This window comes from Oncorhynchus gorbuscha, linkage group LG02 (assembly GCF_021184085.1).
Source record: "Oncorhynchus gorbuscha isolate QuinsamMale2020 ecotype Even-year linkage group LG02, OgorEven_v1.0, whole genome shotgun sequence".
NCBI classification, from domain to species: domain Eukaryota; kingdom Metazoa; phylum Chordata; class Actinopteri; order Salmoniformes; family Salmonidae; genus Oncorhynchus; species Oncorhynchus gorbuscha.
In genome coordinates this window covers 86,852,894-86,878,105 of record NC_060174.1, presented here as the reverse complement: position 1 = coordinate 86,878,105, position 25,212 = coordinate 86,852,894, and the positions used below count along the sequence as shown (strand labels likewise).

The window sequence follows — 25,212 nt, the reverse complement described above, 5'->3', positions numbered from 1 at the left end:
TGTTTTGTTGCCTGATTGATTTTATTTGGTAGGTCTCTACACTACTATCCTTCCATCTATAACATGTCTTAATATTGTGCAGTTCTTTTGGCTTTGATGACTCATGATTAAGTATTGCTCTGTTCAGGTAGACTGATTTTACTGTGATCTGAAAGGGGTGTCAGTGGTCTGATTGTGAACTCTCTGAGAGACTGGGTTGAGGTCAGTGATAAAGTAGTCTACAGCACTACTGCCAAGGGTTAAGCTGTAGGTGTACCTACCATAGGAGTCTACTTGAATTCTACCATTGACTATGTGCAGACCCAGTGTGCGACAGAGCTGCGACCCATTTTTGGTGGTTGTTTTGTCATAGTTGTGTCTTGGGGGGCATATTTGGGAGGGAATACTGTCACCTCCAGGTAAGTGTTTGTCCCCAAATGTGCTGAGAGTGTCAGGTTCCTGTCCAGTTCTGGCATTTAGGTTGCCACAGACTAATACGTCCCAGGGCCTGGAAATGGTTGATCTCCCCCTCTAGGATGGAGAAGCTGTCATTGTTAAAGTGGGGGGATACAGGTAGCACACATGAGGACATTTTTCTCTGTTGAGATCATTTCCTTCTTAATTTCTATACAGATTTAAAATGTTCCTTTTTTGACTAATTTAATAGTGAGTTGGGTCTCTTCCCTGTTTCAAACCTGGTAGTTTGGTGGATGGGACTACTAGCTCTCTGTAACCTAGAGAGCAACCAGTGGTCTCTATACCATGTTTCTTGTAGGATGACAATGTCTGTATTTCCAATTTCTTTTAAGTCTGGGTTCCTGCTCTTTAGGTCTCTCTCTGTTAGCTTGGTGTTTCTGTTTTCCCTTGTTGACTTTAGTCACACAGGATGACTTGCTGTAATGTTGTCAAGTGCGTTTTAACCTCACTTGGTCACAGATTACTCTGTCAGGGGTCAGACTTTACCATGTTGGGTCAAACGTAGCTAGTAGGGGCCTGGAGTGGTCTTGCCTTTGGTAGGTTTGAATCCAACCAACTGCCCTTCTAATACACTCTCCTAACTTTTCTTCCACTCTTTCACTGTCTCTATCCAATTAACATGAAAAATACAAAAATATTAAGTAGCTACTTTGACAACAGTCACTACATCCTGGAATTGTTTCTTTGAACAAATTTGGTTTGGTTTGCACTGTCCCTAGGTTTCTCTCGCATGCAGGTCAACTCATATGGAGTTGTTTGTCAGAGGTGAAGTCACAGGTCATGTATTGACGAGTGTCTGTTTCCTTTCCAACATGCAGGCGCGAAGCGCCGAGGTCCCCGAGCTGGGCGCCGAGACCCTCTTGCGCACCTGCAGCAGCACGGCCAGCATGAAGGTCAAGAACGTCAAGAAGTGAGTGGACCATCTGACTGAGTAGACTTACCCTGCTATGGGCCTTCTGATACGGCCTTAACTCCTTACATCTGCTACACATCTCTATCGATCATCTCTTTTCTCTCCATTTTGCTCTCTCTTTCGGCTCCCACCATGTTCTCTCTTGCAACCTTTTTCTCTCTTCAGCTATCGCTCTACATCTCTTTCTGTCTCTTCCTCACTCTTGTTATCTGTGTCCCTCACACATGTCCCTTTCTCAGTCTCTCTCTCCCGCTCTCCTTCAATTTTGCCCTTTCTACTGGATTTGATCTATTTTTGATCTCTTTCTCCTCCCCTCTCTTGTACTATGTTTTCTTCTTCTCCACCCTCCCTCTTCCTTTACTCTCTTCATTATCTATCAGACCCCTAGGCCTAAGGCCTTCATCCTAACCACAGTCCGTCTCTGTATTTCAGACTGTCCTTCACCAAAGGCCACTTCCCCATGCTGGCTGAGTGTGCCCACTTCCACTACGAGAATGTGGACTTTGGCACAATCCAGGTAATCAGACACTTAGCAGAGCACTGTGGTGCTGCTATATTTTCCTAAAATGTTGGACTGTCTGGTGTGCTGTGGTGGTAGATAAGATTCCAACCTTGGTTGTGATACACTATATTGACATTGCAATGAAAACAGTGGTGTTTCGAGTGTATATCCCAGTCTTAGTCTTTTCTGATGACACAGTTCATGAAGACAGTGGTCATTTGACTCCACCTCTTTGTTTAATGTGGTGTATGCTAAAGGTCGACCGATTATGATTTTTCAACACCAAGACCGATTTATTGGAGGACCAAAAGAAAGTTGACCGATTAATTGGCCAATTTTTATTTATATATATATATTATATATATTTGTAATAATGACAATTACAACAACACTGAATGAACCCTTTTATTTTAACTTAATATAATCTATTTAGTCTCAAATAAATAATGATACATGCTCAATTTGTTGTAAATAATGCAAAAACACAGTGTTGAAAGTAAAAGTGCAATATGTGACATGTAAAAAAAAGCTAACATTTAAGTTCCTTGATCAGAACATATGAAAGCTGGTGGTTCAATATTCCCAGTTTCGAAGTTGAGGTTGTAGTTATTATATGAATTATGTCGCGTTGGCTATTTCTCGCTATACCATTTGTATTTCATATACCTTCGACTATTGGATGTTCTAATAGGCACATTAGTATTGCCAGCCTAATCTCTGGAGTTGATAGGCTTGAAGTCATAAACAACACTGTGCTTCAAGCATTGCTAAAAGCTGCTGGCAAACACAGTAAAGTTTGAATGAATGCTTATGAGCCTGCTGCTGCCTACCACCGCTCAGTCAGACTGCTCTATCAAATCATAGACTTAATTATAATATAATGAAAATGTCTTTTCAAACACAAAACATTTAGAACTGTTCCGTATTTCATCTTAACGGGTGGCATCCAGAAGTCTAAATATTGCTGTTACATTGCACAACCTTCAATGTTATGTCATAATTATGTAAAATTCTGGCAAATTAGTTTCAACGAGCCAGTCGGCCCAAACTGTTGCATATACCCTGACTCTGCCTGCAATGAACGCAAGAGAAGTGACACAATTTCCCTAGTTAACAACACTATCATCTCAGATTTTCAAAATATGCTTTTCAACCATAGCAAAACAAGCATTTGTGTAACAGTATTGATAGCTAGCGTAGCATTTAGCGTTAGCATTGAGCGGGCAACATTTTCACAAAAACAAGAAAAGCATTCAAATAAAATAATTTACCTTTGAAGAACTTCAGATGTTTTCAATGAGGAGACTCTCAGTTAGATAGCAAATGTTCAGTTTGTCCAAAAAGATTATTTGTGTTGGAGAAATCGCTCCGTTTTGTACATCACGTTTGGCTACCAAAAGAAAAAAATTCAGTCATCAAAACGCAGAACTTTTTTCCAAATGAACTCCATAATATCGACTGAAACATGGTAAACGTTGTTTAGAATCAATCCTCAAGGTGTTTTTCACCTTACTCTTCGATTATATATCGTCCGTGGAAGTCTCCTCTCTCCCCTGAATCACATGGATGAATGCGTGCAGCTTGGAGATTACGCATCAATTTCGACAAAGGACACCGGGCGGACACCTGGTAAATGTAGTCTCTTATGGCCAATCTTTCAAAATATGCCTACAAATACGTCACAATGCTGCAGACACCTTGGGCAAACGGCAGAAAGCATAGGCTCGTTCAGGGCACATTCACAGCCATATAAGGAGACAATGGAAAACAGAGCCTCAAAAATTCTGCTCATTTCCTGTTTGAAGTTTCATCTTGGTTTCGCCTGTAGCGTCAGTTCTGTGGCACTCACAGATAATATCTTTGCAGTTTTGGAAACGTCAGAGTGTTTTCTTTCCAAAGCTGTCAATTATATGCATAGTCGAGCATCTTTTCGTGACAAACTAACTTGTTTAAAATGGGAACGTTTTTTTTATCCATAAATTAAGAGCGCCCCCTATATCCAAGCAGTTAATATTGCATGCTAACATGCATTTATTGAACTAAATTTGCAGGTTTAAAAAAATATACTTCTGTGTATTAATTTTAAGAAAGGCATTGATATTTATGTTTAGGTACATTCGTGCAACGATTGTGCTTTTGTTAAATCACCCGTTTGGCGAAGTAGGCTGTGGTTTGATGATAAATTAACAGGCACCGCATTTATTATATGCAATGTGGGACATGCTAGTTAACCTAGTAATATCATCAACTATGTGTAGTTAACTAGTGATTATGTGAAGCTTGATAGTTTTTTTATAAGATAAGTTTAATGCTAGCTAGATAGCAACTTACCTTGGCTCCTTGCTGCACTCGCGTAACAGGTGGTCAGCCTGCCATGCAGTTTCCTCGTGGAATGCAATGTAAATCGGCCATAATAGGCGTCCAAAAATGCCGATTACCGAGTCGCTCTGGATAAGAGCACCTGCTAAATGACTTAAATGTAAATGTAATTTATCGGTCGACCTCTAGTGTATGCTGGTGGAATAGGCTATATGTGGTGAGGATGCTATTATTATTTTTAGCTATGTTTCTTACATTTACATTTACATTTAAGTCATTTAGCACAGCTAGACCCTGTGTTAATAGTTGGCAAGTTAGCCTGTTTTTTTCTGGTGGGCTATACTAAGCATTTCTCCTTAGAAAATCTGATATTGGTTTCTGTTGACTATGGGCAAAAATATTCAGCATCCATTCTAAACTGAGAATAGGAGGGAAGCAACACGAGCAGCGAGTAATACAAATCTTTGAACTTAATCCAATGCCTTTATATTAAAATGTTTTTTGCAAATTAAACACCAAATCTGCATGGTTAGCATGAGAGGTATTTCCACCAGTCACGTCTGCGCTATTACCCAATGTATATTACATCATAAATCCGCTATACATAATGCCTAATACCCACCTCTGCTGACTCCTACCTCTATTGAGTGCATCTCCATATGGTGAAAGGAGAAGTGTATTATCTGAGCCTGGCTCAATGGCTCCCTCCCAGTGCAGGCGGAGGCGAAACACACATAGAAGGTGCTGCAATACCACCAGGGAGCCCAGAGCTCCGCTGTTGTGGTGTTGCTTGCTCGATAATGGAACACACAAATCACGATACACACACAAACAGATCATGATTCACTCACACACACACAGGAATCACAATGCATACACACACAGACGGATAATGATACACAGACAGATCTGCAAGCACTGGAAGAGGACAAGAACCATCTGAATCCTGTTATAGTGTCTCAGAAGTAGCTTGGTAACTTATCCCCTCTGATTGGTATGTGATGATGAATGTTGATGTAATACTTCTCCACGTCCAGTAGAGGTCAGCATTGTCACACTTGTTAGCACAGGAGAGATACTCCAGGAATATACTGTAGCATCATGATGGGCAGAATCCTGCATTCACTCTCCCTCTCCACCAGGAGCTCCACCAACCAGCACAATCTCACAGTGGTAATACACAAATAATTTGCATCATTCAAAATCAACATTGGATAAAGAACAAGTTTTCCACACTGACTTCTGTGCAAACAAATCCTGTCAATCCTGTCAAATCCTGTCATTCTCAGATGGCATGTATCACTGTTTTCAATAAATAAATAAATCAAATGTATTTATAAGCCCTTTTACATCAGCAGATGTCAAAGTGATTTTACAGGAACCCAGTCAAAACTCCCTAGAAAGGCAGGGACTTAGGAAGAAACCTAGCTCTGAGGGGTGGCCAGTCCTCTTCTAGCAGTGCCGGGTGGAGATTGAGTACATGGCCATTAAGACCAGATCGTTCTTGAAGATGTTTAAACATTTGACCAGGGTCAAATAATAATCCCAGTGGTTGAAGAGTTTGCAACAGGTCAGCACCTCAGGAGTAAATGTCATTTGGCATTTCAAAGCCGAGCATTGAGGTTGAGAGAGAGCGAGAGGTTGAGAGCTCAAGCTCCCCTCCCAGAGCAGCGAGAGGTTGAGAGAAGGTGTTGAGCGAGCGAGCTCCTGTTGTGGAGGTTGATAATGGAAGACACAAATCACGATACACGAGCGAAGGTTGAGGAGAGCATACAGCCAGCGATACAGCGAGAGGTTGAGAGAGAATCCTGTTTAGTGCGAAGGTATGTGATGATGAATGTTGAGCAGCAGCGAGAGGTTGAGCACAGAGAGCGATACTGTAGCATCATGCGAGAGGTTGAGAAGAGCTCAACATTGGATAAAGAACAGTTCAGCCTGCCACACAGCAGCGAGAGGTTCAGCAGATGTCAAATTTTCCTTTCCCAGAAAGGCAGGGCTTACATTTAGAGAGAGAGCGTGAAAAAAGCGAGCGAGAGGTCTGAGATGGATGAGCGTGTATTTATAAGCAGCCGCAGATGAGGTTGAGAGAAAGCAGCTTAGGAAGCTGATAGCGAGAGGTTGATTGAGTACATGGAGCAGAGCTTGAAGAGCATTTGACCAGGGAGGTTGAAGAGTTTGAACAGGTCAGCAGCTCAGGAGGTTGAGATTTCAAAGCCGAGCAGAGGTTGAGAGAGCGAGAGGTTGAGAGAGAGAGCGAGCGAGCGAGAGGTTGAGAGAGAGCGAGCGAGCGCGAGGTTGAGAGAGAGCGAGCGAGCTGAGAGAGGTTGAGAGAGAGAGAGCGAGCGAAGGTTGAGAGAGGTTGAGAGAGGTTGAGAGAGCGAGCGAGCAGAGAGGTTGAGAGAGAGAGAGCGAGCGAGCGAGCGAGAGGTTGAGAGAGCGAGAGGAGAGAGCGAGCGAGCGAGAGGTTGAGAGAGCGAGAGAAGAGCGAGCGAGCGAGAGGTTGAGAGAGCGAGAGCGAGAGAGAGAGCGAGCGAGAGGTTGAGAGAGCGAGAGGTTGAGAGAGCGAGCGAGCGAGAGGTTGAGAGAGCGAGAGCGAGCGAGAGGTTGAGAGAGAGAGCGAGCGAGCGAGCGAGAGGTTGAGAGAGCGAGAGCGAGCGAGCGAGCGAGAGGTTGAGAGAGCGAGAGCGAGCGAGCGAGCGAGAGGTTGAGAGAGAGCGAGCGAGCGAGCGAGAGGTTGAGAGAGAGAGAGCGAGCGAGCGAGAGGTTGAGAGAGCGAGAGAGCGAGCGAGCGAGAGGTTGAGAGAGAGCGAGCGAGCGAGCGAGAGGTTGAGAGAGAGAGGACAAGAGCGAGCGAGCGAGAGGTTGAGAGAGAGCGAGCGAGCGAGCGAGAGGTTGAGAGAGAGCGAGCGAGCGAGGTTGAGAGGTTGAGAGAGAGAGCATTGGGAGAGCGAGCGAGCGAGAGGTTGAGAGAGAGCGAGAGCGAGCGAGCGAGAGGTTGAGAGAGAGCGAGAGCGAGCGAGCGAGAGGTTGAGAGAGAGCGAGCGAGCGAGCGAGCGAGAGGTTGAGAGAGAGCGAGCGAGCGAGCGAGAGCGAGAGGTTGAGAGAGAGCGAGCGGAGGTTGAGCGAGAGGTTGAGAGAGAGCGAGCGAGCGAGAGGTTGAGAGGTTGCGAGCGAGAGGTTGAGAGGTTGCGAGCGAGCGAGCGAGAGGTTGCGAGCGAGAGGTTGAGAGGTTGCGAGCGAGCGAGCGAGCGGTTGCGAGAGAGCGAGAGGTTGAGAGGTTGAGAGGTTGCGAGCGAGCGAGCGAGCGAGTTGAGAGGTTGCGAGCGAGCGAGAGGTTGCGAGAGAGAGAGAGAGCGAGAGCGAGAGGTTGAGAGGTTGCGAGAGAGGTTGAGCGAGCGAGCGAGCGAGAGGTTGCGAGCGAGAGGTTGAGAGGTTGCGAGCGAGCGAGAGGTTGAGAGAGAGCGAGCGAGCGAGAGGTTGAGAGGTTGCGAGAGAGCGAGGAGCGAGAGGTTGAGAGGTTGCGAGAGAGCGAGCGAGCGAGAGGTTGAGAGGTTGCGAGAGAGCGAGAGGTTGAGAGGTTGCGAGAGAGCGAGAGGTTGAGAGGTTGCGAGAGAGCGAGAGGTTGCGAGCGAGAGGTTGAGAGAGAGCGAGCGAGCGAGAGGTTGAGAGAGAGCGAGCGAGCGAGAGGTTGCGAGCGAGCGAGAGGTTGAGAGGTTGCGAGCGAGCGAGAGGTTGAGAGGTAGCGAGCGAGCGAGAGGTTGAGAGGTTGAGAGAGAGAGCGAGAGGTTGAGAGGTTGCGAGAGAGCGAGAGGTTGAGAGGTTGCGAGAGAGGTTAGCGAGGTTGAGCGGTTGCGAGAGAGCGAGCGAGCGAGAGGTTGAGAGGTTGCGAGAGAGCGAGCGAGCGAGAGGTTGAGAGGTTGCGAGAGAGCGAGCGAGAGGTTGAGAGGTTGCGAGAGAGCGAGAGGTTGAGAGGTTGCGAGAGGTTGAGAGGTTGCGAGCGAGAGGTTGAGAGAGAGCGAGAGAGCGAGCGAGAGGTTGAGAGGTTGCGAGCGAGCGAGAGGTTGAGAGGTTGCGAGAGAGCGAGCGAGCGAGAGGTTGAGAGGTTGCGAGAGAGCGAGCGAGCGAGAGGTTGAGAGGTTGCGAGAGAGCGAGAGGTTGAGAGGTTGTGAGAGAGCGAGAGGTTGAGAGGTTGCGAGAGGTTGCGAGCGAGAGGTTGAGAGGTTGCGAGAGAGCGAGCGAGCGAGAGGTTGAGAGGTTGCGAGAGAGAGAGCGAGCGAGCGAGAGGTTGCGAGAGGTTGAGAGGTTGAGAGGTTGCGAGAGAGCGAGCGAGCGAGAGGTTGAGAGGTTGAGAGGTTGCGAGCGAGCGAGAGGTTGAGAGGTTGCGAGAGAGCGAGAGAGCGAGAGGTTGAGAGGTTGCGAGAGAGCGAGCGAGCGAGAGGTTGAGAGGTTGCGAGAGAGCGAGCGAGCGAGAGGTTGAGAGGTTGCGAGAGATCGAGCGAGCGGTTGAGAGGTTGCGAGAGAGCGAGCGAGCGAGAGGTTGAGAGGTTGCGAGAGAGCGAGAGGTTGAGAGGTTGCGAGAGAGCGAGCGAGCGAGAGGTTGAGAGGTTGCGAGCGAGAGGTTGAGAGGTTGAGAGGTTGCGAGAGAGCGAGCGAGCGAGAGGTTGAGAGGTTGCGAGAGGTTGAGAGGTTGCGAGAGAGCGAGAGGTTGAGAGAGAGCGAGCGAGCGGTTGAGAGCGAGCGAGAGGTTGCGAGAGAGCTAGCGAGCGAGAGGTTGAGAGAGAGCGAGCGAGCGGTTGAGAGCGAGCGAGCGGTTGAGAGCGAGCGAGAGGTTGAGAGAGAGCGAGAGGTTGAGAGGTTGAGAGAGAGCGAGAGGTTGAGAGGTTGCGAGAGAGCGAGCGAGAGGTTGAGAGAGAGCGAGCGAGAGAGAGAGAGCGAGCGAGAGGTTGAGAGAGAGCGAGAGGTTGAGAGAGAGCGAGAGGTTGAGAGAGAGCGAGAGGTTGAGAGAGAGCGAGAGGTTGAGAGAGAGCGAGAGGTTGAGAGAGAGCGAGAGGTTGAGAGAGAGCGAGAGGTTGAGAGGTTGCGAGAGAGCGAGCGAGCGAGAGGTTGAGAGGTTGAGAGAGAGCGAGGTTGAGGTTGAGAGGTTGAGAGAGAGCGAGAGGTTGAGAGGTTGCGAGGTTGAGAGCGAGCGAGCGAGAGGTTGAGAGGTTGAGAGAGCGAGAGGTTGAGAGGTTGAGAGGTTGAAGAGAGAGCGAGCGAGCGAGAGGTTGAGAGGTTGCGAGAGGTTGAGAGGTTGCGAGAGGTTGAGAGGTTGCGAGAGGTTGAGCGAGAGCGAGGTTGAGAGAGAGCGAGCGAGCGGTTGAGAGCGAGCGAGAGGTTGCGAGAGAGCTAGCGAGTTGAGAGGTTGAGGTTGCGAGAGAGCGAGAGGTTGAGAGGTTGAGAGCGAGCGAGCGAGAGGTTGAGAGGTTGAGAGCGAGCGAGAGGTTGAGAGGTTGCGAGAGGAGCGAGCGAGAGGTTGAGAGGTTGAGAGCGAGAGCGAGAGGTTGAGAGGTTGCGAGAGAGCGAGAGGTTGAGAGGTTGCGAGAGAGAGCGAGCGAGAGGTTGAGAGGTTGCGAGAGAGCGAGCGAGCGAGAGGTTGCGAGAGCGAGCGAGCGAGAGGTTGAGAGAGAGCGAGCGAGGTTGAGAGAGAGTTGAGAGGTTGAGAGAGAGCGAGAGGTTGAGAGGTTGCGAGAGGTTGAGAGAGAGTTGAGAGGTTGAGAGAGAGCGAGAGGTTGAGAGGTTGAGAGCGAGAGGTTGAGAGGAGAGCGAGAGGTTGAGAGAGAGCGAGAGGTTGAGAGAGAGCGAGAGGTTGAGAGAGAGCGAGAGGTTGAGAGAGAGCGAGCGAGAGGTTGAGAGAGAGCGAGCGGTTGAGAGAGAGCGAGCGAGTTGAGAGGTTGAGAGAGGAGCGAGAGAGCGAGAGGTTGAGAGAGAGCGAGCGAGCGAGAGGTTGAGAGAGAGCGAGCGAGCGAGAGGTTGAGAGAGAGCGAGCGAGCGAGAGGTTGAGAGAGAGCGAGAGGCGAGCGAGAGGTTGAGAGAGAGCGAGCGAGCGAGAGGTTGAGAGAGAGCGAGAGGTTGAGAGGAGAGAGAGGTTGAGCGAGCGAGAGGTTGAGAGAGAGAGAGGTTGAGAGAGAGCGAGAGGTTGAGAGAGAGCGAGAGGTTGAGAGAGAGCGAGCGGTTGAGAGAGAGCGAGCGAGCGAGAGGTTGAGAGAGAGCGAGCGAGCGAGAGGTTGAGAGAGAGCGAGCGAGCGAGAGGTTGAGAGAGAGCGAGCGAGCGAGAGGTTGAGAGAGAGCGAGCGAGAGGTTGAGAGAGAGCGAGCGAGCGAGAGGTTGAGAGAGAGCGAGCGAGCGAGAGGTTGAGAGAGAGCGAGCGAGCGAGAGGTTGAGAGAGAGAGCGAGCGAGAGGTTGAGAGAGAGCGAGCGAGCGAGAGGTTGAGAGAGAGCGAGCGGTTGAGAGAGAGCGAGCGAGAGGTTGAGAGCGAGCGGTTGAGAGAGGTTGAGAGCGAGCGAGAGGTTGAGAGAGCGAGCGAGAGGTTGAGAGCGAGCGAGAGGTTGAGAGCGAGCGAGAGGTTGAGAGCGAGCGAGAGGTTGAGAGCGAGCGAGAGGTTGAGAGCGAGCGAGAGGTTGAGAGCGAGCGAGAGGTTGAGAGCGAGCGAGAGGTTGAGAGAGAGGTTGAGAGGTTGAGAGGTTGAGAGGTTGCGAGAGAGCGAGCGAGGTTGAGCGAGAGGTTGCGAGAGAGGGAGAGAGGTTGAGCGAGAGGTTGCGAGAGAGGGAGAGAGGTTGAGCGAGAGGTTGCGAGAGAGGGAGAGAGGTTGAGCGAGAGGTTGCGAGAGAGGGAGAGAGGTTGAGCGAGAGGTTGCGAGAGAGCGAGCGAGCGAGAGGTTGCGAGAGAGGGAGAGAGGTTGAGCGAGAGGTTGCGAGAGAGGGAGAGAGGTTGAGAGAGAGCGCGTGTGTGGGTTCCGGAGTTTCAAATTGAGCAGTAGCTGCTGAAAAAAAATGTATTCTACAATGAGCCATATTCCACAAATATTGAAATTTACATGGTTTTTCGAGTGAAGTACATCGAAAGAAAGCTGCAAGACTGAATAGGAGACAAAACAAGCAACAAGCAAAGAAGATAGGCTTTGGAAAAAGTAACTATTTTTCATTAGAGAGAGAGCGAGCGAGAGGTTGGTGGTGGTCCTTCTGTAGCTCAGTTGGTAGAGCATGGCGCTTGTAACGCCAGGGTAGTGGGTTCGATCCCCGGGACCACCCATACGTAGAATGTATGCACACATGACTGTAAGTCGCTTTGGATAAAAGCTTCTGCTAAATGGCATATATTATATATATTATCATTAAATTGTACAGTTATCTTAGCTAGCTGAATTGTTTACCAGTTGCTAAGCAGTTGCTAGGGACTCTCCTGGAAGAAGCTCGCTAGCTAACAAAGAATAAGAAAGAATATCTATCTAACAGAAGAAAAGAAAGACATAATAAGGACAGAAGGAAAAGGACATCAAAGTGAAACAGTTCTCTAAAGACACAAGAGACATAATACAAGAATCGTTGCTATGAAAATTGTTTACCCACCAGACATCCAAACAGAGAAAGCTAAGAAAAGTTTCAAAGGTTTGTTGATGGGACAGAACCATAAATGCCCGTTTGCAGATCTTACCAGTTGCAAAACAAGAGCAAATGTAATTTTTAATACCTAAAGAGGGCACATATGGAAAATACTTATTTGCAACCATTTCCCTTTCTAAAAAAAAGAGGCATCAGCCAAGGATGTCAGATCAGCATTTTTGAAGAAGCTGATCAGAGTAACATGTATCAAACAATACACTTATATAATAATGGAACTGTATTGATACAAGGCAATGATTCAAGCCTCCAGGCTTTTGAGAATAGGTTTGCTACCCTCAAAGCAGAAGCTGAAATCATCTCAGAAACTGAGGAAAAAGTCTAGGAGGGAGATAGAGAAAAGCAGGCCCCAACGGTCTCTGTGACCCAGCAAGAAGCCCTCAGTGTCCCTCTACCTTCCTCACCTGCAGCAGACAGAGCCAAGGACATGTCTACAACACTACGAACAACTGCTATGCAACGTTTCCACAACACCCTCTCTCTAGTCGAAGCAGAGGTCATAGAACAGAGAGAACAAGCTTCAAGAGGAGGACACTGTCCAGAAACTTAAAGAAGAGATGAAACAGGTCAGGGAGGAGAGCAGAGCATCTATTGCTAAATTAGAAAGCAGAATGGACAAGCTGAGTCAGACAAATGATGACCTCAGAGACCATCTGAGCACAACAAGAATGGAGCTCGAACAAAAAGAGAGGTACATTGACACCCTCAACCGGCAGAGAGTCATTGTGTCCTCTGAATCTAGAGAACATGTCCACCAGCTTGGTACAACACAAGCAGAACCTGAGACCAGCATGGCCTCCACCACACAGCCTGATGACACTGCACCAGCCTACCAGTCTACTCTAGCCCTGATCAGCCAACCAGCATCCCAGTCTACTCTAGCCCATGTCACCCTACCTGCTTCCCAGTCTGCTCCACCCAGACAATCACCTACAACTGCAATCCTTATTGATTCAAATGGGAAGATCTTAGTCCCGGAAAGATTATCACTAGACACCAGGTGTATAAGTTCTGGTGTCCTACAACTGAGAGTGCAATGCAGCTACTCAGTCAGACCAGGATTGACACCCCCGACAACATCCACACTGGCACTAACAACCTTCATGACAAAGTTGAAAATGTACCTGGGGCAGTGAGAAGAGTGGCAGAACGGGCGCAGGCTATGTTCCCAACAACCAGGATAGTTGTGTCCACCCTCCTACCAAGAAAAGACTTCCCAGGAAAGTTGATTGACAAAATAAATCAACAGATCACTGTGGACTGTGCCTCACTGCTCAACGTCAGAACGGCTCACCACCCCACTCTGACATGTCAACACTTCTACGATAATGTACATCTTGATTAGGACAGTATCAGAACCTTTGCCAAGGACCTAAAAGATGCAACACTTGGCAGGGATCCACACACCCATTACCCCAGCAACAGAGGTCTCCCGCCCCACGTTCTGAAACAACAGTACCTCCACCATCCCCAGGAGAAAAGAGCCAGGCATGGCTTAGACGGAGCACAGCTCTACTAGACCAGGCCCAACACAGCACAGATTTACCAGACCAGACCCGCCTCAGGACAGCACGACTAGACCCGTCCCATCACAACACAACACAGCTCTACTAGACCAGGCCCATCACAACACAGCTCTACTGGACCTGGACCATCACAACACAGCTCTGGCCACTACTCCAGGGTCAGACAGAACACTGTCTTTCAGAGAAGTACACCACATGATGCAGTCCACACCATGTATCATTCAGATCATTAGCCTACATATGCTGAGGTAACCTCTGGCAAAAGACACCTAGAACAATCAGAGATTGGTGAGGTGCGCCAACTACTGCGACTAATATGCAGACTACTGAGCTAGACAGTCCCTTTAATTCACACACACACACACACACACAGGGTTGCAGATTATATTGTACTTATTTTTTTGTGCAATCTTATTCCATTCTTATTCATTTGTTTACAACTTCTTAATTTTATTGCCACCGGTATTGTGTGTGTGTGTGTGTGTGTGTGTGTGTGTGTGTGTGTGTGTGTGTGTGTGTGTGTGTGTGTGTGTGTGTGTGTGTGTGTGTGTGTGTGTGTGTGTGTGTGTGTGTGTGTGTGTGTGTGTGTGTGTGTGTGTGTGTGTGTGTGTGTGTATACATAATTATTATTATTTGATTTTTCAATGTACAAACCAGTGAATATCACTTATTATAAATGAGATCATTAACTATCAGCTCTTGGAGTATCCAGGGCCTATAGTCTTCACATTTTGGTTATAAAACAACAAATCCAGAATTGATTAAAAACATCAAGGGACAGGACATCCTAATCCTGCTGGAAACATGGTGTTGTTGATACATAGATACTCAGTGTCCCTCAGGCTATAGAGAAAGTTTACTACCATCAATCAAACATAAAAATGTTAAACGGGGCCAAGACTCGGGTGGAATCATCATTTGGCATAAGCAGGACTTAGCACTGAATGAAATGAAAAAAGGTACCACTCACATTTGGCTAAAACTTAACAAAGGTACAATCTATTGTGACAATGATGTATACATATGTGCAGCTTATGCTCCTCCAGATTCATCAGTTTTTTTTTACAATCTCCATACAGAAATCATTACATTTCAGGCAGAGGGTAAAGTGCTTCTTTGTGGAGATTTCAATGGAAGAACAGGTTCTGAGCCTGACTACACTGATGCTGGAGGTTACCACCACATATTTGGACACCCCTCCTTGTACGGTAGCCCTATTATAAATAATAGAAACAATCCTGACCAAATACTGAACAAAAATGGGAAGGAGTTAGTGCATCTCTGTCGAGCCTTGGGCCTGTACATGCTTAATGGTAGAATCAGAGGGGACTCTTTAGGTCAGTTTACTTACTGCTCAGCTCTTGGGACAAGTGTAGTCGATTATGCCATCACTGACATTGACCCCTCCTCCATTAGTGCATTCACTGTCAGACCACAGACACCATTGTCAGATCACAGTCAGATCAACGTGTTCCTGAAGAAATTAACCGGCAATATTAATTTTAAAAAACAGCCCAATAAACTCTACAACATAAATCAATCGTACAGATGGGCTTCAAACAGTGCAGAGACATTCATTGAAACGTTGAACTCAAATGAAATGATGAACTCTATACAGTTTTTCAATAACTCACAATACCAAAACAATAAAGATGCTGTCAATTCGGCTACCCAAAACATCAACTGCATATTCCAAAAAGCAGCATCCAAAGCAAATTTGAGAAAACCAAAGAAATGTAACATCAGAAACAAAAAAATGAAATATTTCTGACAAATGGTTTGATAATGAATGTAAAACAATTAGAAAACACCTAAGACAAATGTCAAACGAAAAACATTGTCACGCCCTGACCTGAGAGAGCCTTTTTTATGTCTCTATTTTTGTTTGGTCAGGGTGAGATTTTGGTAGGCATTCTATGTTTCTTTATTCTTATGTTTTGGCCGGGTATGGTTCTCAATCAGGGACAGCTGTCTGGCGTTGTGGCCCTTTTTCCCTCCTTTCAGTGTGGGAAGTTGACTTTTGTTAGAGGAAATATAGCCCTGTAAACTTCACGGTTATTTCTTAGTTTGTTGTTTTGTTGGCAACATTTTAATTAAAAGGAAAATGTACGCTCACCATGCCGCACTTTGGTCCACTTTTGACGGCCGTGACAAACAAAGCAGCAAAACAACCCAGAGCTACGATATGAATACTCTGAAACAGTATAAACAAACACTGAAACGCAAAAAATAGAGAAAAAAAAATGAAAATGCAATTGACCAAAATCAGTTCTGGGACGTGGAACAATTTAAGCACAACAAAGCCACAAGAATGAGCCATACAAGATGTAGGAATTTGGAAAACTTATTTTGATAATATATACAAAAACATCCCACAAAAAGCCTTAAAACAGAACCAATTAGAAATTCAAGAAAAATGTAACATCCTTGAATCAGTCATTAAAGACAAACAAAATCCATTAGATTACCCAATAACCCAACAAGAACTAAATGAAAAGCTCAAATCTATTCAATCAAAGAAGGTTTGTGGTCTAGACAACATCAGAAATGAAATGCTGAAAAACAGCACACCTGAGTTGCAAAATGCTGTGCTTAAATTGTTCAACATGGTTTTAACTTCTGGCTGCTTCCCTGATGTCTGGAACCAGGGGCTCATCTCTCCTATCCACAAAAGTGGAGACAAATCAGACCCCAATAATTACAGGGGAATTTGAGTAAGAATTAACTTGAAAGGTTTTTTGTAGCATTTTGAATTCAAACCTTCAAGAAAAAAAATGTAATAAGTAAATGTCAAATACTGACCATATATACACCTTACACACACTAATTAATAAAAAAAATGTAATAACCATAAATGTCTAATTAATAAACAATCACACTGACCATATATACACCTTACACACACTAATTAATAAACACCATCACACTACTGACCATATATACACCTTACACACACTAATTAATAAACACCATCACACTACTGACCATATATACACCTTACACACACTAATTAATAAACACCATCACACTACTGACCATAATTAATAAACACCATCACACTACTGACCATATATACACTAATTAATAAACACCATCACACTACTGACCATATATACACCTACACACACTAATTAATAAACACCATCAATTAATAAACACCATAAACACCATCACACTACTGACCATATATACCTACACCACTAATTAATAAACACCTTACTGACCATATATACACCTTAATTAATAAACACCATCACACTACTGACCATATATACACCTTACACACACTAATTAATAAACACCATCTAATTAATAAACACCATACTACTGACCATATATACACCTTACACACACTAATTAATAAACACCATCACACTACTGACCATATTAATAAACACCATCACACTACTGACCATATATACACTAATTAATAAACACCATCACACTACTGACCATATATACACCTTACACACACTAATTAATAAACACCATCACACTACTGACCTAATTAATAAACACCATACTACTGACCATATATACACCTTACACACACTAATTAATAAACACCATCACACTACTGACCATAATTAATAAACACCATCACACTACTGACCATATATACACCTTACACACACTAATTAATAAACACCATCACACTACTGACCATATATACACCTTACACACACTAATTAATAAACACCATCACACTACTGACCATATATACACCTTACACACACTAATTAATAAACACCATCACTAATTAATAAACTACTGACCATATATACACCTTACACACACTAATTAATAAACACCATCACACTACTGACCATATATACACCTTACACACACTAATTAATAAACACCATCACACTACTGACCATACTGACCATATATACACCTTACACACACTAATTAATAAACACCATCACACTACTGACCATATATACACTAATTAATAAACACCATCACACTACTGACCATATATACACCTTACACACACTAATTAATAAACACATCACACTACTGACCATATATACACCATATATTACACTAATTAATAAACACCATCACACTACTGACCATATATACATTAATTAATAAACACCATCACACTACTGACCATATATATACACACTAATTAATAAACACCATCACACACTGACCAATTAATAAACACCATCACACTACTGACCTAATTAATAAACACCATATACTGACCATATATTACACACACTAATTAATAAACACCATCACACTACTGACCATATATACTGACCTTACACCACACACTAATTAATAAACACCATCACACTACTGACCATATATACACCTTACACACACTAATTAATAAACACCATCACACTACTGACCATATATACACCTTACACACACTAATTAATAAACACCATCACACTACTGACCATATATACACCATATATACACTTACACCAATTAATAAACACCATCACACTACTGACCATATATACACTAATTAATAAACACCATCACACACACTAATTAATTAAAACACCATCACACTACTGACCATATATACACCTTACACACACTAATTAATAAACACCATCACACTACTGACCATATATACACCTTACACACACTAATAACACCATCACACTAATGACCATCATATACTGACCATATATACACCTTACACACACCAATTAATAAACACATCCACCTAATTAATAAAAAAAAGAGGACCAAAATCTAATTTTACTACTGATTTATTGACTTTAAGAAAGCATTTGATTCTATTTGGCACGAAGGGCTATTCTACAAAATTCTCCAAAGTGGGCTTGGTGGTAAGGTGTATGACTTAATAAATGTATGGACACAGAAAAAAAGAAAAAGAAAAACCAAAGAACAGAATTATTTTCACAACGTCGAGGTGTGAGACAAGACTGCAGTTTGAGTCCAAATCTTTTCAACATTTATATCAATGAATTAGCAGACAATTTGGACCATTCTCCAGCCCCAGGACTCACACTATTTGACACAGAGGTGAAATACCTGCTATATGCTGATGACTTGGTACTTATATCACCAACCAAAGAATGTATTCAACAGAACATTAATATTCTAGAGCAATCTTGCTATAATTGGGCCCTGGCAGTAAATTTCCCAAAAACGAAAATCATGATTTCCCCCCCCAAAAAAAAACAAGATGTCAGAAACACATGTAAATTCACCCCGAACAACACCATAATTGAACACACTAAAAATTACACCTACCTTGGTCTGACCATATCTGCATCGGGAAACTTTAATATGGCAGTGAATGCACTCAAAGGAAAACCCTGCAGAGCATTGTATGCAATAAAAATGAAATAATTCAAGATCAACATCCCAAAATATTTGACAGTATAATCCAAGTCCAATAAACTGGACTTTAAAATGTGGGACAAACATCCAATTGAAGCCCTGCATGCAGAATTCTGTCGGAAAATCCTACAAGTCCAGAGAAATACACCAACTAATGCATGTAGGGCAGAATTGGGCCGCTTTCCAGTAATAATGAAAATACAGAAAATATCATAAAATCATGTCCAAATTCGAGTCTGCCATTTAAAGCACTTCAAACCCAAGAGCTGAGCCCAGAAACGAGCTTTCTGTCAGCTGTTGTTGGACCTAACCAACCAAGCTGACACCAGCACTGCTTCAAAAGAAATAATTCCAATAAACAAAATCATGAACCAATCAAAGGACTCATATTTACAACATTGGAAAAAACGAAACAGAACCCCAAAGCTGACTAAATTACTATCTGAACCTAAACAGAGAATATGAATTGGCTGAGTATCTCTACATTGTCAGAGATACGAAGCAGAGACAGATCCTTACCAAGTACAGGCTGAGTGACCACCGATTGGCAATAGAAACCAGCAGACATAAAAAGACATGGCTATCCAAAGAGGAGCGTGTATGGGGTCACTGCATGACAGGGGAGACTTTCTCCTTAACTGCGATAAACATTCCTCACAAAGAGATTCATTATTTACAGAAATGACTACATTTACTCCAAATTTACTCCAAATTTGAACTTATTAAACCCAGAGGCAAAACTAAAAATACTCATGGGCGAAGGCGCAATGGCTCCTCTTGCAGCCAAATAGCCTGAGGGACACTGAATAATAACATCTGCATAGTAAGCAGTAACTTACTTATTATTACTATTGTTATTACTATTTGTGGTATGGGTGGTAATGGTAATGATAACAGTTTAGTGATGGTGGTGGTAGTAGTAGTGGTAATGATGATAGTTCTAGTAGTGATGTAATGGTGAAGATGACCGTTATTTAGTTATAAGGTAGTTATAGTTTCATTTTCCATATTTATATTTTTATATTTATTACATTACATTCTACTATTGACTTACCATTTTATTGTTATTATTTTTGTAATGAATTTTGTATTATTATTTGTTATTGTTTATAATTTTATTACAATGTATATTGTATACATTGTTGCTTTGGCAATATTGACACAATGTTGGTTTGATTTTCCTCAGTTTTCCGCCTGCAATTTCAGTTCTGTTATACTCACAGACAATATTTTGACAGTTTTGGAAACTTTAGTGTTTTCTATCCCAATCTGACAATTGTATGCATATTCTAGTTTCTGGGCCTGACAAATAGGCAGTTTCAAATGGGTACGTTTTTTTGCCAAAAACGAAAATCCTGCCCCCTACACTCAAGAAGTTAAATGTAGAGTTTTATTAAATAGTTATTGAAAGTAGTAAGCGAAAATGTTTTGCAAATAATGTGATTCCACCTGACAACGGTTGTTGTAGTTCAGCCAAGAGTTTTTTGGTCATTGTCACTGTCTGTTAAAGATTCTATCGAGAGAGAGAGAGAGAGAGAGAGAGAGAGAGAGGGGAAATGGGATACACTGCTCCCAGTCCCAGCTTCCTAGATGTGAAGCTCTAATAGGTTCAAACTGAACGGTGAATCGCTATTATCACCTAATCATCGGACAGTGAAGGAGGAGCTCTAATAGGAGCTCCAATAGGTTCAAACTGAACGGTGAATCGCTATTCTCACCTAATCATCGGACAATGGAGGAGCAAGCTTCATAGAAAGCCAGCCATTTCGGCCTCCTGAGTGGTGCAGCGGTCTAAGGTTCAATCCCGGGCTGTATCACAACCAGCCGTGATCGGACGTCCCATAGGGTGGCACACAATTATCCCAGCATCGTCCGGGTCAGGGGAGGGTTTGGCCGGGGGGGCTTTACTTGGCTCATCGCGCTCTAGTGGCTCCTTGTGGGGGGCCGGGGGCCTGCAGGCTGACCCCCAGTCGTCAGTTGAACAGTGTTTCCTCCAACACATTGGTGCCGCTGGCTTCCGAGACTTGGGTGAGTCTATGACTGGGCCGTATGCACTACCCTCAGTAGTGCCTTACGGTCGGATGCAGAGCAGTTGCCATACCAAGTGTTAATGCAACCAGTTTGGAGGCTCTCGATGGTGCAGCTGTATAACTTTTTGAGGATCTGGGGACCCATGCAAAATCTTTTCAGTCTCCTGAGGGGGGAAAAGTGTTGTCGTGCCCTCTTCATGACTGTCTTGGTGTGTTTGGACCATGATAGTTTGTTGGTGATGTGGACACCAAGGAACTTGAAACGCTCGACTCCACTACATCCCGTTGATGTTAATGAGGCCTGTTCTACCCTCCTTTTCCTGTAGTCCACAATCGGCTCCTTTTTCTTGCTCACATTGAGGGAGAGGTTGTTGTCCTGGCACCACACTGCCAGGTCTCTAACCTCCTCCCTATAGGCTGTCTCATCATTGTCTGTGATCATGCCTACCACTGTTGTGTCATCAGCAAACTTAATGATTTTGTTGGAGTAGTGCTTTGCCATGCAGTCGTGGGTGTACAGGGAGTACAGGAGGGGACTAAGCACGCACACCGTAGGGGCCCCAGTGTTCAGGATCAGCGTGGAAGATGTTGTTGCCTACCCTTACCAGCTGGGGGAGGCCCGTCAGGAAATCCAGGATCCAGTTGCAGAGGGAGGTGTTTAGTTCCAGGGTCCTTAGTTTAGTGAGGAGCTTTGTGGGCACTATGGTGTTGAACGTGGGAAATTAACCTAAACCACTTGTACTTGTCAGGTATAGTTTACTTTTATTTTGTATCACTCAAATATCCAACTAATAGTATCCAATATTGACATATCGTGAGGCTACCCTCACGTATCTCCCTCAACATGATCAGTTGATGTTTACTGGTCATGAAAGCATGCAGTTACTTGCTGTAAACGCCTAAAGCTGATGATAGAGCTAAATGTTGCATTTGTTTTGCATGGAATAATCCAAAATGTATAGTTCTGACTATGCTTTTCAAGAGGTGATGAAATTACAACCAAATAGTTAAATCTGCCATATTGTAAGGGTTTTCTTCTGGTGAAAGAGAGGCGGACCAAAATGCAGCGTGGTGGTTATTCATGTTTTTAATAAAGACGACTATACATGAACAGACTATACAAAACAAGAAAAGTGAAAACCTAAACAGTCCTATCTGGTGCAAACACAGAGACAGGAACAATCACCCACAAAACCCAACACAAAACAGGCTACCTAAATAGGGTTCCCAATCAGAGACAATGACTAACACCTGCCTCTGATTGAGAACCATATCAGGCCAAACATAGAAATAGACAAACCAGACACACAACATAGAATGCCCACCCAGCTCACGTCCTGACCAACACTAAAACAAGGAAAACACATACGAGCGATGGACAGAACGTGACACATATGTAACTTTTTTGGGCTACCCAACCAAATTCACATAGAATCTGTGCCCATGCGAAACTCCCCCCTTCTGTACAGTGCACTTAGCTTAGCATTGCTGCAAAGCTTAATCTAATGTAGGCTACCTATAACTGGCACACTTACTGTGTAACTGACGGTTACGAATGAAGACTGTCAACTGTTATTTTATTGATAGATTTTTTTACAAACAGCTGCCAGAAGGCGGGACAGCCGGGTGTTCGTGCAGTTGAGTCCGTTTCTGCGGTAACATGGACTAGGATGTCCAATCAAAAACAAATAATTTGACCAATTTGTTCAATAATTTGTTGTGTAGATAATCCTCTAAGAAAACCAATGGTGTAAATCTCATGTTTTTATACTTGTAGGATGTTCAAAATTATGGTGACTAAATCAATAGAGGCCAGAGGGAGAAAAAGTCCAAAATTAGGAAAATTGCACACAGCATTACGTCAGCTAAGCTGAACGTGGTGCGAGAATGATGGCTACCTGACAGGCTCACTTTCCTGTTGAGCTCATCATCTTCCTTCTCGTATCCGCAGGACATAAAACAATGAAAGATGGATATTGATTTTGAGACATATGTGCTATTTTCATATTTAAGTATACACTTTTCAGATAATGCTAAATTATTGTTTCAAAGATTTCTCACAAACAAGCATATCTCTGTGAAATGTCAACAGAGCACTGAGCTTTTATTTTCAAGGCCTTTACATTTAATTCAGCTCTTGTCATGCTAATTTAGCTTATTTGCAACCCGCGGAAACAATTTTGAAGGTGTCCACCACAACATGTAAAATTCTCAAGTTTTGGCAAAAAATCTGCATGGCTCTGTTAATATAGAGCTCAGTGATTATTATCTGATGTATTAGGGTATGATACACTCGTAACCTTTACACTTGTGGGAATTGGCCTATATGGATAGGGCTAAATTGAAATGTTTCTTACAGAAGAAATATGAAAAGCATATGCATAACCATTGTAGCAATTGAAAGGGAACAGTTTCGAGATTATGGGAAAAGTATTAGACCGAAGTTCACCTGACATGAGACTGAATCCTAACATGTTTGCCACATTTGATGGGTACACGTCCAGCTTTTTACTTTTTGTTTTGCTCCTATGGGTACACTTGCAATGGCCGCCAGGCCATCCATTATGGCATCATTGACAAGAACGGGGATGCCCGTTCTGTTCATTCTATTTCTATGGCAGCACATAGTTTTGCTATTCTAACGGTTATTACGGAGACCGCAGTCATTTGCAGTGTGTGACTACTGGGGAAACTAGGAACGTACCATGCTGCAAAAGAGTCAGCATAGCACTATGCTGCTGGAGAGTTCCGTGCATAACAGGGCAGTAGCACCATATTGACGAGCTGCTCGGAGCTTCGGTGTAAATATTTTTTTAGCCCCAATGAATGCTTGCCCGCCTGCCCTGTCAATGTAGTCTACTCTTAGTGACGTCACAGCAGCAGAAACAGTCCTAGTGTTTTCAGTGCTATCTTGACATGCTGTGTGCGTGTGTATGCCAGAGGAGTCTTGTAGGAGCTATAGGAGGACATACTCATTGTAACGACTGGAATGGAGTAAAAAGAACTGAGTCAAATGTTTTTCCATATGTTGGATGTGTTTGATTCCTTTCCATTAATTCCATTCCAGCCATTACAATGAGCCCATCCTCCTATAGTGACTTCCACCAGCCTCTGACATACGCATGACTTTGTACCTGCACATCTGTGTGCCTATGTTTGTGTCATTGCATGACACTGTGCTTGTGTGTGCAGTAACAGTGTGTACAGTGAGTAAGTCAACTGCTATGTTATTTGTTTCATAAGCAGCTTTGCAATTTTTCACACACCACTCCCGATCCTTAATCTCATCCACTTACTGCTGCGATCTCCGTCCAGTCCATACAGGCTGACATTTGTGCTCCTAAGTTGAAAAATGTAGGCGCATATAAAGAGATGTAGGAGTACAGTTACAACAACAAAAAATGATGTCGGTAGTATTTGAAAAGTTTGGTCTAGAAACAAGCCGTTCGAATCTGTCCTCAGTCTATTCTCTATGGCATTTAAGAAACTACGGTACAGCAAAGTAATTATTACAATTATTATCTGGGTGATTTCTTTTATAGGGGGCTGGTGCTCCTAAATTAAAATTCCAGGTAGCCCAGCAAAATATTTTGGAGCATATTCTATCAAAATTGTAGCACTGTAGAGCCCTGAAACAGTAGCTTACCTTCCAGTTGGTCATATTGAATATATCTTTCAATGTTTCTCTCGGTTTATTCCGAAGCACTGCAGTGTAGCCCCAAAGGTGAACAGCACTTGAAAGCCTCCTTTTCTACAGCCTGACAAAAATACCAGCATGTGAAGTTTGTTGTGTGGGAGGGACACTCCAAATAACTCATCTACCTCTGCAGTCCCCCACTTCTCTCTGGCAAACAAACAAAAAGTTGCTTATGCTCCTTCGTACCGAATCCCTGCATTATTTGAAACGCCTGCAATTCCCTTAGGTCAATGGCAGCAGTTTGTTTGTTCGTACTTGGTGCAGTGTAAGAGGCTGTACAACTGTACAAATAACTCATCCAAAGAGCTTTGACTTCTCAAACACGGCAGAAAGCTAACACAATATGATGCCCCGTTACCTTATTATTTCAGCCACTTACTTACATTAACTGGCAAGGTAAACTTAGGGGTCGCATTAATGCAGCATTCTGAGTTTTTCACGAAGGAAAAAATATAAAACGCACAAGAAATATCTTGCTGCGTTTTGTAAACTCAGATGTAAAATGCTTATTATTGTAATATCTTCTCGGCATCAGATACATTTCGTGCTTCAGTTGCACTTCTCCACTCAGATGAGAACGGATCCTTGCGACATAGGGCCGTGCATTATGCTGAAACATGAGGTGATGTAGGCAGATCAATGGTACGACAATGATCTCGTCACAGCGAATCGCATCTCTGCATGTCTGGCAGACATATCAGTGTGGATGACGGATCACCACCTCAAGCTGAACTTCGGCAAGACGGAGCTGCTCTTCCTCCCGGGGAAGG

At 44.1% G+C, this 25,212-nt stretch overlaps 1 protein-coding gene across 4 annotated transcripts in view; it reads left to right on the top strand.

The window, feature by feature from the left end:
• The window catches only part of LOC124012096 (rho GTPase-activating protein 32-like), a 243,911-nt gene that overhangs the window by 132,065 nt on the left and 86,634 nt on the right, over positions 1 to 25,212 (top strand). For all 4 annotated transcript variants that reach the window (XM_046325532.1, XM_046325523.1, XM_046325514.1 and 1 more), the window contains exons 4-5: positions 1,275 to 1,366; positions 1,802 to 1,886. In XM_046325532.1, the coding sequence (XP_046181488.1) occupies positions 1,275 to 1,366; positions 1,802 to 1,886 (177 nt within the window). The remainder of the gene's footprint in view (positions 1 to 1,274; positions 1,367 to 1,801; positions 1,887 to 25,212) is intronic.